General features: G+C 42.5%; 1 protein-coding gene across 1 annotated transcript; it reads right to left on the reverse strand.

Annotated features, from left to right (window-relative positions):
* Window positions 1-122: 122 nt before the first annotated feature.
* Window positions 123-10,847, reverse strand: SOD2 (superoxide dismutase 2). Its single transcript, XM_034669402.1, has 5 exons — window positions 10,588-10,847; window positions 10,058-10,260; window positions 6,281-6,397; window positions 4,598-4,777; window positions 123-2,987 (listed from the first exon to the last, which is right to left on the reverse strand). Exons 1-5 carry the CDS (start codon window positions 10,830-10,832, stop codon window positions 2,842-2,844), a joined length of 891 nt encoding a protein of 296 aa, XP_034525293.1. The 5' UTR covers window positions 10,833-10,847; the 3' UTR covers window positions 123-2,841.
* Window positions 10,848-12,316: the final 1,469 nt, after the last annotated feature.

Raw genomic sequence — 12,316 nt, forward strand, 5'->3', positions numbered from 1 at the left:
CCCCCTGCTTGTGTTCCCTCTAGCTGGCTGTCTGTCAAATAAATAAATAAAATCTTAAAAAAAAAAAAGTGATAAAGCATTACAAGATTATTGTTTTGACACACAGGCATAATGCAGACCTCTTTTGAAAGTTGACAGATTCTTTTATTAACAATCAAAAAACTTCACACTTACAATAGGAAAATAAATGTTTCTCTAATGAATAATTAAATGAGAACTATCCAGGACCTTATAGGATGTTTAATGCATCCCAGGTTTGATATGTACCTTACAACACAGGACATTAGCTTGCCCAATCATTAGGTGTAACTGAAAATGAGAAATAGTGATTTATAAAACATTTACCTAAGCAGCTTTCCAAAGCAGTTGCTCCCCTGCAATTAAAACAGGAAATAAAATTTCTATTTAGACCTAGTCTGAGATGACTCACGATTCACATCAATCTTAATTTTATCATCTTGATGTTACCTTTTAAAAGGTGTCCACCAGAAACTCAAATCTCATTTTAAGATCATGAATTTGAGGTGTGCAATAAGACTGTAATTTCTCAACATCGAAGTTTAATTATTACACAACAGTTCAAGCAGCAGATTCCACTGCAGACAGTATTTGTCTCGTGCCCTGTTTTCTTACAGCACTAACCACACCGTGGTGTTTGAAGCACATTTAAGACTAAAGCAGGCACTGCTGGTTGGTTCGGTCACAAAAATCCCTCCTGGACGAACAATGAATGCTTGGTTCATTTCAGAAGAAATGGCTTTCACCTCTTCTATTTCTTTTCTGTTATGAAAAAGCAGGGCTAAACAAAATCTTGAAGTCTCATTTTCTGCTGGATGATTAAAATCTTTATCTGTAAGATAAAGTTCTCTTGTTCTCTCAACACAAAATCAGAGCAAAAATAGAGCCCCATAGAAATTTCAACGTTGAATTTTTTTGAAATCTTAAAGCTTAATAAAAGTCAAAGAGATTTATATGAGTCGGTAATCTCTGCGTATCTGCTAGTTCAGTACAAACCAGGATCTGGCAGACTACTTGTATTCAAAAGCCCATCTTCCAGAAAGGTTCTATTTTTCTAAATGGTCTGTTTAAACAGAGTTCACTGCCTTGCTTATACATATATGTGTGTATATATACGTACATACGTGCCTCTGCGTGTGTGTATAGGTATGCGTGCATACATATGTATACATGTAGGCGGTAAGCACATGACTCTCATTTGCACTCCGTGGAAGTCACTTCACTGTGGTAGATAACAGATGGCAATCCTAGTCTCCAGTGTCTTCAATCCACAAGCACACACACAGTTATCACTAGTCTCATCAACACTGCTGACAATTCAGAAAGCCTAAATACTTTCTAATTGAATTCTAAAGAATTCTAAAAGAAAAGTGCCTTAAATTTTTTTTAAACTTCAGTCTTCAATATTGAAACTGCTAAGTGACTCCATTTTTCCATGCAAAACATAGAATAAACTTAAGGAAAAAAATATACTAATTTGGGAAAACATCTAGTTACTAAATAGGTTTAAGAAAAAAAACCTATATAGAAAAAACATTCCCACAGAAGGTAAAACTATGTGGGTTGCTCATCACAGCATTATTTCAATAAATGATAATTAGAAAGCAATGAAATATTCAGTAACAGAACTGTAAATTAGGAAGTGTCCAATTGATAAATTATACTGCCACCAAAAATAAGGGAAATGATGGAACATGGAACATATGACAATGTTAAGCCAAATTACAAAAGGCTCCCTGCTATATTTAAAGTCCCACCTGCAGGCACGAAACAGGAACACAATTTGACAGGCTGTCGCTGGATTATGGGTATTGTTTCCTTTATTTAAAGGACTATACAATATAAAGCTTCTATAGTGACCATGTGTTTTTTAAAAGAAAAGATAAAAAATGATGGAATAACTCAAAACAAGTCTTTGAGAAGCACTGTTTCTGGGCAGGGACAGGCCACTGCCCACATCCAGAAACCAAGCACTCTGGGAAGGCAGTACCCAGCCCAGGCTGCTGCTCTGCAGAGCGGCACGCGTGAACAGTGAGGAAACGGGGGCCAAGGGCCTGGCCAGATGGTCTGTGGCCTCATTCCCAACATTCATTTTAACAACAAGGCCCGGATTTGTCCGTTTTGAGCAGGTACCTAACACATACTTCTATGTTTGATGACAAAATGTCACACAAAAGTCTTTTTATTTCTCCCAACAGAAAGATTCAAATGCACGACAATTTCCTTTTTATAAATTAGAGCAATTCTCAAGTTAGCAATCAAGTGACACGTTTTAAAAGACAGAATGGTGTTAACCCTGTGGAACATGTGACCAAAAATAATTAAAGGCCCATGGGTGATATCTACCACTAGGACTACGAGACAGAAGATTACTTACAAAAAGAGCCATTTTCAATAGAAAAACTGAACGTTTCCCTTGGGAGACAAATTTAATCTTTTATCATTAAACGTGGGCAAAGGACCAGGTTTTCTACAAGTACAACAGAACAGGGGCAAAATGCTTCCCCAGAGGCCCTAAGAGGATAGGGATGAGATCTTTCTGACGGCTTTATGGTGGCAATGATAACCTGTTGGCTGTTTCAGCTCTTGGAAGAAGATGTTCAATCGAAAGACTAAATCACACAAAGCACTTACTATTTTCAGTTGCCCAATAACAAAATTGGAAACCAAGAAGTTCATAGCATTAAATCATGTTCATCAAACGCCTGAACAAGCTACGTTAAGAAATGCTACAAAGAGCAGCCAACTGGTATACTATGGTACTCTGCACTACCACAAAAATAGTCGTGAAAAGCTTATTTTGCTCAGTGTAATGATCATGTTTTACTTTTTGCCAGCCATGTATCTCTCCGTTACATTCTCCCAGTTGATTACATTCCAAATAGCTTTTAGGTAATCTGGTCTGACATTTTTATACTGAAGGTAATAAGCGTGCTCCCACACATCGATCCCCAGTAGTGGAATAAGACCTATTGGAGAGAAGGGGGAAAAAAGCAAAAAGCATGAATTTTTCAATCTAAAATGTGACTGTATCTTCTCGACTTAAACTTTATCCCACGCACACAAAATTACCCTTCACGACATTCCCATCCATTTTTCAGTTTCTTTTACAAATAGGAAATTTGCTGAAGAATAAATATCCTATAAATTTTTTTTTAAACTTTACTCTTTGGAGGAAAATGTGATAAATAGTAAAAAAATTTAAAACAGAGTTTGGAAAATTAAGTACGGTATTTTAAGGGCTGTTCTTAAAACACCAACAAATCTATCCATGAGCCAATTTTGGGGGGATCAATAAGGGTACCATGTTTGTGGGGGTGGTTGAGGACCTTCTGAAGCAGTCAGGGGAGTTTAAGGAGAACCCGCTCTGCTCCCAAGGCTAAGAATGTTAGCCTCAGAGAATACAGAGCATTTATGAAACACTAGCAGAAAGAGTAAGTTAACAAGGAAAACTGAACAGGGGCAAAATAAAAGAGACACTCTTCTCAGAAATTAAATAGCATAAAGAAAGAAAGACTTACGCAACACTCATTTTCAACAACTCTCAAACTAAAGGACAGCCCTCCTCTAGAAAAACAAGTACCAACCAGCAGCAGGGCTTGAGCAGTGGGGGGGGCGGGTAGGTCACTAATCATGTGTTACGAATATCAAGGTAACAAAGTTCATAAACGATTCTTTCCCTCTGTAAACTGCCATGACTTTCACAGATTTTCATTCCAATGGGCTTTCCTCAAGTGGAAGAGAAGCAGGTGTGGCCAGGGTTTACCCGGAAATCACAGCCTTGTCTGACAGGCACCTTCAAAGACAGACCTGACTCTCTACAGCATTCTCCAGCATCTCAAGTTCCCAAAAGAACCGTTTAGATTCTGGCTAAATCTGACTACATCCAGGGAGGTGAGGTGCGTAAGCAAGTCTGCGGACACGTGCAGAGGCAGAAAATGTGGCCGAGAACTACTGGTGATTGACGCTGATACGTCTCTGCAGGTCTGTTACGTTGCAGATCAGAGTCCCAACTAACTGCTGGATGCCTTGTGACTAGCTCCTAAAGACATTCTGCTCAATCCGGCTCAACGTGAGAAAGGATTTGGTGAACCCAGCCTGGAGCTTCTAAACCAAATATTTTCCTATACCAAAACCAAAACCCCCAAAAGGCAGAGGTGTGGACATCTGAGCTCTAGTGCCACTCTGACCACAAGTGCTTGGCAGACAGAGAGTCCAAGGTCTGAGGTCAGACTCTGCTTCCAGGTCTTTTCCTCCTTTGTGGTGTTTATCTAATTTCAGTGTGTGTAATTATGTAAGCTGATACACATTCTCTGTCAAATGGAGCAGAGTTTATGTTCAAAAACGTGTTTTGTTAATGTATCTGTAAAATTACACATGCTAATTTTAAAAAACATCAAGGGCTTGTAAAGCATTTTTGCTTATGTAAGACTCAGGGTATTATTAGCTATTGAGATTTACTCACATTAGGACACACTCACAATAGGTTTAACCACTGCTCGTGTTCCTTATTTCAAGGTAAATACTTTACTGCAAACCATCCCCCACTAATGAATGTGCAACAATTTTCAAACCTAACCTGTTGTTCCTTGCAGCGGATCCTGGTTAGAACAAGCAGCAATCTGCAAGCGTCCCTGTTCCTTATTGAAACCAAGCCAACCCCAACCTGAGCCTTGGACGCCAACGGATACAGTGGTCAACTTCTCCTTAAATTTTTCGAAGGAACCAAAATCACGTTTGATGGCCTCCAGCAATTCCCCTATTTTAAAAAAAATCCAAAAACACCCACAAGTGAACAGATGGCAACAATAAACAATTTTACTACGTGTATTAATATGTGCTTGTCATATTGCACAAGATACAACTAGACAACATACAGAAGACATAACACAACCCAGTGAGCCTAGACGCACCGCATTACTCCTTCCCCGACACTAGCATCACAAGGTCTCACAATTTTAATTCAGGTGTTTGTTACCGAACCATGTTAGAGGGATTTCTTCCTCACTGTACTTTTTCCATTAACCTTCTTGTTTCCCTTCAGCAGAAAATTTTACTTTGAGTTCTACCCTACCTATTCTGTCTCAATCTGGGAATGAAATTTTATGGCTGTTATTTGGTTCTTCCCCAAGGCAGCCTAGATCTTTCCTATCACAATTATGTAATTTTAAAAAGAGTGATTTTTGTCTTTTATTACTGAACAAAGGGTACACTGTAAAAGCTATAGTCCTTTTATTCTGTAGCAATGTAAATATAATTCTAGATTGAGCACATCAACCAAATCAAGTAGGCCAAAAACATCACTTCTCTGATTCCACTGGTTTAAAAGTAATTATCTATTATAAGCACAAATAATAAAGTGGTACAGATAACCCAAAGTGTCAGAGAACCAAGACGTGTTGGCTGAACACGGGCGTATCTGACATTCTACTAAATCCCAAAGCCTCAGCTGCAGATCTAACTCAGAAATGCCCAGCTTCTCACATTTACTCTCCCATTTATCTTCCAAATGCAACTGCTTATTACAAGTACCGAAGATGCCTTTTACAAAACAATTAAAAACAAACAAATAAATAAACCCACAGAAACTTAAGGTACATGCCCAAAGCCCAGAGACAAGAAGAGCTCTACTTATGCCCCAAAGCTTCCCTGGGATGAGAAGGATAAGTAATTAAAGTCATCTGGGCCTCCACAGGAGACACAGGAAGTCAAGTAAACCAGCCAGAATGAACAACACCACTGGCTCTGTAGTCCGCTCATTTACCCTCCAGGTGTCCTGGAAAACCTAATTTTCTGGGACAACTGACTTCTTTTCTGTTAGGAAGAGTAGAAAATAATTGCAAAGGCACTATTCTAAGCATTTTACTTCTGGTAACTTATTTAATTTTCAAAACAGCTCTATTACGGTCCCTGTATCATATAGATGAAGAAAGTAGGTACAGAATGATTCAGTATCTTACCCAGCCCCAGATTGCTCAACTTTTCTAAAAACAGTTTACCAGTCTTATTCTAATGTAAAGTACAGCACATTTCAACCAGAAGCTGACACCATATCTGACACTGTGTGTGTGTGTATAAAAGCTGATGACATAACTTCCTGAATGTACTCTTCATTCCTTCGTCCCTTTCAAAATTACAACTTTGTTGTACTCCTTGCTATGAAAAATATACCACTATGATACCTCAGAATTAACATCAGAAAAGCAACTGTCATTCCCAACATGCACAGAAGGTAGCTAAGACTACACCAGTGTCTACCAACCTTTGGGTTCTCCACCACCCTTAGGGCTCAGGTTTGTCCAGAAGATGGAATGATTGATATGGCCTCCGCCATTGAACTTGAGCCCAGGCTGAAGAGCTACCTGAGCTGTAATGTCACCTGTAATATAAAGAGGCAAACACACTTTTCAAAATTCTTACTTTTCAAACATTCTATACACCATTTTCTTTGTAAAACATCAGATAATTGGACTAGCTTATCTATAACATCCCTATCGGTCCTAAAATTCCACAATTTACACACACACACACACACACACACACAAAGATTTTCTTAAAAAATTATTTGTCCCAGTGGATTTTCAGTTCAATTAATAACATGCTGAACAACTCAGGAGCGGCCCAGCAGGGGGCGCAAAGCATGCAGAAAATTCTTTCCTGAGCTTCAAAGAACTCAAAGTTTTCTTGGATATTAAAGATTTCAGGGGCGCCTGGGTGGCTCAGTCATTATGTGTCTGCCTTCAGCTCAGGTCATGATCCCAGAATCCTGGGATCGAGCCCCGCATCGGGTTCCTTGCACAGCGTGGAGTCTGCTTCTCACTCTGCCTGCTGCTCCCCAGTCATGCTCAGGAGAACGTACGTGCACGCACGGGCTCTCTCTCCATCAAATAAATAAATAAAACCTTTAAAAATAAATAAATAAATAAATAAATATTTCAGCAATAATGAGGAGAACAAAGATAGAAAACTGAAAGGCTGATACATGTGGTTTCATATACAGACTAAATGGTAAATTTTCAGGGGCGCCTGGCTGGCTCAGTCAGTACAGCATACGACTCTTGGTTTCAAGGTGGTGAGTCTGAGCCTCACAACGGGGGTACCCTCTAATGGCCTTCCCCATCCCAGCAAGTGCCAGCTGTTTTCTCAGGACATTTTTGATAACTTGGCCATTCTTACTGCTTTCCCCACACACCACGTTCAATCCACCAACCTACCCACCTGCAAAGCCAGCTCTACCTTTAAAAAAGACCCAGAATTGAATCCCCTCTTCCTACCTCTGGTGCAGGCCAGCAGCATCACCTACCTACATCTGTGCCGCCAGGCCGCACTGGTCCCCTGCTTTCACACATGCCCCCTACACTCTGTTCTCAACACTGGCCACAGGGCTCCTCTGGACCCCACACTGACTGTGGCACTCCCATAGTCAAACCCTTCCAAAGGATGCTCCCCTCTCATTCACAATGAACCCCGAGTCCCTACAATTGGCTTCAGAGATGCATGTCGTCTGACCTGTGCATTTCCTCGCTGGCCCAGCTCCAACCACACTGGCCTCCTTGCACTTACAAGAGAAGCTCAGCCTGCTCCCAGTTTAGGGTTTCCACCAACTGCCGTTGCCTAGACTGGAACAGTCTTCCTGAAGATAGCCTCGTGGCTCATTCCCACATTTCTCCTTCATGTCTCCACGGGCATGTCAACCTCATCAGTGAAGTCTTCTCAAACCACAATATAAAATGGGCAATTCCCCACCACTTCCCCAACTTGTTTTTCTCGATAGGACTTACAGCCCTGGCATTCTACTACATATCTACTTGTCCATCTCCCCAGTAGAACAAAAGTTCCAATAATAACAAGGACTTCTGTGCACTGCTGTGTACCAGGGGCCAATATATTGCCTCCTACATAATAGGCACTCAGTGAATGTTGGATTGACTAGGTAACTAAACATATTAAATGTAGTTTTTATGGAAAAAAAAATTAATTCTCTGATATCTATACTTAAAAAAGTCACATTTGAAACTTTTCTTCTACCTTGCTAAAAAAGTAGGCAAAATAAAATACTCTTTTCCATGCCTTTAAGAAGCTAAGATTAACTACTAGGAAAAATGGCAATTCCCTTGTTCAGTTAAGTCCCAAGTGCTTATTATTCACAAGATACTAAAAGCCAAAATGGAAGACACAAAGAACGACCGAGAGCTCTGTGCTTAGGGAGTTTACATAATAGAAAAAGTTCTCTAATCTGCTCTTAGGGCATACCTCAGAGAGGAGGCACGGGCCAAGCGATCTCAAAATACACAGATCATACTGGAGAATTGTTTTAAGATGCCAACTTCTTGTTGTTATTATGTTCACAAAATAATTTTGTTATAGATCAGGGTCCCTCTTAGAAATTATTCTAGGAAAATCACCCTAAAAATAAATGTAGGTTTTGTATTGTTTTTATAAATCAACAGTAACTAAATTTTTCTAATGTGAAAGAAACATGCTTATTGAAAACCAGTTTAATAATCTCAATCTCTTAAAGTTTACTTCATCATTTTTAAATTTTAATATAGGGGCTCCTGGGTGGCTCAGTCAGTTAAGCACCTGCCTTTGGCTCAGACTGTGATCCCGGGGTCCTGGGATCAAGCTGCCCAGCAAGAGGTCTGCTTCTCCCTTTCCCTCTCCTCCCTGCTTGTGTTCTCTCTCTCTCAAATAAATAAATAAAATCTTTAAAATTAATTAATTAATTTTAATAAATCTGGGGGGGTGTCTGGCTGGCTCAGTCAGTAGAGCATGTGACTTGATCTCAGGGTTGTGAGTTCAAGCCCCACAATGTGCATAGAGCTTACATTAAAAATAAATAAATAAAATTAAAAATTATATTAAAATAAAATAATAATAACAGAAATGTGGGGGCTTTACTATCTGCTTTTAAAAATACTACTCTTAAGTTCAACATATTCTTTGGTTTCAATTCAATTTTTTTCCTGTTAAATACAATAAAAGTCAAATACTTTTGTTTGAAAAGTATTTATTTACCTACTTGTAATGAGACTGATGTTATTTCACTTAATACTTTTGCCCCAAATTTTCAAACATGAAAATTTGATTCTTCAATAGTCTTTAAAATATATAATTTTCTAAATAAAACTGCAGATACTTGTTAATTTATAGTCAACATAACACAACATCATGTACAGCTTCTTTTTTTTCAGTAATTTTCATGAAAACAAGTAAAGGTGTGAATGCACAAGAAAAGGACTGAAATTAAGTTGTTTTTAAAATATTGAAAAGAAAGGTTCAAGTTGTCAGTTGTTGTCACGCAGGAAATAATTTCACAACTGGGATATTCCCCACCTTGTCATCATTACCACATCTTTCCCGAATCTGTTATTTTTCTGAAACCCTTTTCCCGTACAAATCACCAAACTTTCTCCCCGTACTCAAAGTTCCTGTCACAAACTTGCCAGAATGTGGCAACTTCCTCTTGTTTTTGTTTAGCCAATTACCTCATGCAACCAGGCTGAAATACTACATTTTCCCACTAGATGCCCCCAGTCAACAAGATGTCACGGTCTGAAAATTACTCAACAAATTTCAGAGGACCTAAAGTCAATTAAGAGAAAATACATCTTTTAACTGGGCAGCTTATTAAGCAATACATGCCGTTAATTATTTTTCTCGCGCAAGCCACTGATTAATAGGCTGAAAAGTGTAATACGATTTTGTATAGAGACATTAAAACACAGATTCTCGTACACACACGCCCCCAGACACACACAAGTCCACACATTACTGGTTTTGTCAACTGAGCTCTTTAGGGAAAAAAAGTCTAAGTCCATATTATATCCTAATACTGAATTCTAAATATTAGTAGATACACACAAGCCTGTTTCACTTTCCCATAAAATGATTGCTTTCCTTGTGAATTCTGACCCCATGTCAATTCCAGGACAAGCGCAGCCGCTCTCCGGAACCGAAGGGCACTGGTTCCCGAGGCCACGCCTCGCTGTCCCCTTTCCCCGTCCAGTCTCTCACCGGCAAGCTGCCCGGCACCTACCTTTCTCCAGCGCCTCCAGATACTTCTCCTCGATGGCATTCAGGTTGTTCACGTAGGTCGCGTGGTGCTTGCTGTGGTGCAGCTGCATGATCTGGGCGTTGATGTGAGGCTCCAGGGCGCCATAATCGTACGGCAAGTCGGGGAGGCTGTGCTTCTGCCTGGAACCCAGCGACCCCAGCGCCGGCACCAGCGTCCTGCTCGTGCTTGAAAAAGAGCAGACACAGACCGATTGGCTCCCGTGTCTACGCAGACCCAGCGCCATCTGGGCCTTTCTACCGCTTGCTCGCCCGCCCTCCACATTCCCTGAAGCATTACACTAAAGCAGCAGCCCGGACGCGCTCAGCCGACACCTGCCCTGAGGCAGGGCCGCCCGCCGCGTCCCCGCGACGCCGGGGCCCCGAAGGTGCCCTGGACCCGCCGCGCCGGCGCGGGCATGCAGGGAGCGGGGCCGGTGGAAGCGGCCGCCCGCGTCCCTTCGCCCTCAGGGCCGTGACCCGTCTCCGCTGCCCCACGCGGCCCGGGCGGCTCACCTGCGCGCTGCCCGAGACAACATGGTGAGCGCTGCCGCCACTCCACGTATCAGAACCCGACGCTCCGCGCCGACCGCCTGGCGTACACAAATGCGCACCCGGCGCCGCGCCGCAAGGACACCGCCGTCCTCCACGGACTCCGCCCCCTGCGCCCGCCGCTCCCACGCCGGGGGGCGCGCGGCCCCAGGTCTGCCCTGCCAGAGCCAGTCCGCCCCTGAGCCCGGGGACGCGAGAAGGAGGGACATGAGGGAGCTGCCCCAGGGGGCTGGGGGAAAGCGGCGCCCACCCGCCCGCCTCTGGGCATGGGACCAAAGGGAAGGCCGCGCTCTACCTCCCCCATGGTGGAAGATGGTACGGCCCGCAGCCCCGCCCCTCGGGGGCCCGCGGGGGGGCCTCAGCCGAAGGCCCGCGCAGCCCCGCCCCTTTGCTCCCGGCGGGTCAGGGCCGCCGCGGGGTTCGGCGACCTCCTGGGTGGGAGGACTGAGGTTTCCCTGAGTCACCCTGGCGCACCTAGCGGGCTAGGGAGATTACTCAGGAAGGAGGGTCCTGGGCGCTAGTAAGGTGTAGAGCCAGTGCCCCTCCAACCGCTGCCCGGAGTGACTTTTCTTTCCGAGTGAATTTGACCTTGGGACCGGAGCCAGGACCAGGGCGGCCTGATAATAGTGTTCCTGAACGCCTGCAATGTGCCAGGGACTATGCTGCAGGGTTTATATGCATTTATCTTTATTTCACTCCTAGGGTAGGTATCGTTGACTCCAGACGACATTAATGAGCTCGCTGAAGTTAATTAAGCAGGTTGCCCTGATCACACAGTAAGTAAAAGAGTGGATTAGAACCGAAAGTTGGTACTTCTTGATTACCAAGCCTTACCAGCCAGGTCCTGAGTGTTTGTTCAGAGTGACTTCCATGAACCAAAAGCTCAGGAGAATATTTAAAAAGTACAACAGAAGATTCTTTCCTACTGTGTCTAACAGCCTAATGAGCTGTATCTAATGCTTTCTCAACAATTAAAAAACGATCCTGAATTGTGTGAATCCTCCCTGTATAGAAGTTAGGAAAGACTTACACTATTACTGGCATAAGTTGGGTCCTTATTGAATAGAATAATTTAAAAGGAAGCAGAGAGTAGGTGCTGAATAGTTCCAGCTACTCTCTTCCACCCCCATCCCCACCCTGCCCCCCTTCCCAAGGATGACTAGGATTTGGGTTGGAGAATGGCTAACGGGAACCACTGAGCTGGCTTCTCAGCAAGAGGGCTGGGTTTTGCTGACAGTTGGGAAACTAACCAAGAATCTGTGACTGGGTAACGGAGGAAAATCAGGTTGGGGGCAGGTTACGCATGTGCTTAAAACTCAAACATATGGTTAGTTATGGAAATTAAGAAGCATTTTAGCTGAGCTGAGATATAAAGTAGTTTTTCAGTCAAGGTAGTCTAGCATTGATAACATGAAGGGCAAGCTAGTTAGTGGGTTCTGTGAATTCTAGCTGAGGTCCTAAGAGCCAGTTTTAGGGTACTGGCTCTGAGAAATGGAAGAAAAGGACATTTTGAAGGGTGAAATAACAGAATTCAGTGACAGATCAGTCACTAATAAGAAGGCTTGTTCTAGTGAGAACAAAATATCACTGTAAGGCGACTGAGCCCAGTTAGGCTACATGGATGTAATCCTAGTTTGTACAGATGATGATACTTTGATACTTAAATTGACCCCCTCAGGAGATGCCCTTTTGA

The sequence above is a fragment of the Ailuropoda melanoleuca genome, chromosome 10, assembly GCF_002007445.2.
Source record: "Ailuropoda melanoleuca isolate Jingjing chromosome 10, ASM200744v2, whole genome shotgun sequence".
NCBI classification, from domain to species: domain Eukaryota; kingdom Metazoa; phylum Chordata; class Mammalia; order Carnivora; family Ursidae; genus Ailuropoda; species Ailuropoda melanoleuca.

Coding starts and splice junctions, on each gene's coding strand:
- SOD2 (XM_034669402.1), bottom strand. CDS start 10,832: ATGTCCCTCCTTCTCGCGTCCCCGGGCTCAGGGGCGGACTGGCTCTGG. Junction 4,778..6,280: donor GGGTGGTGGAGAACCCAAAG/GTTGGTAGACAC, acceptor TTTTTAAAATAG/GGGAATTGCTGGAGGCCATC. Junction 2,988..4,597: donor TCCGCTGCAAGGAACAACAG/GTTAGGTTTGAA, acceptor TCTCTCCAATAG/GTCTTATTCCACTACTGGGG.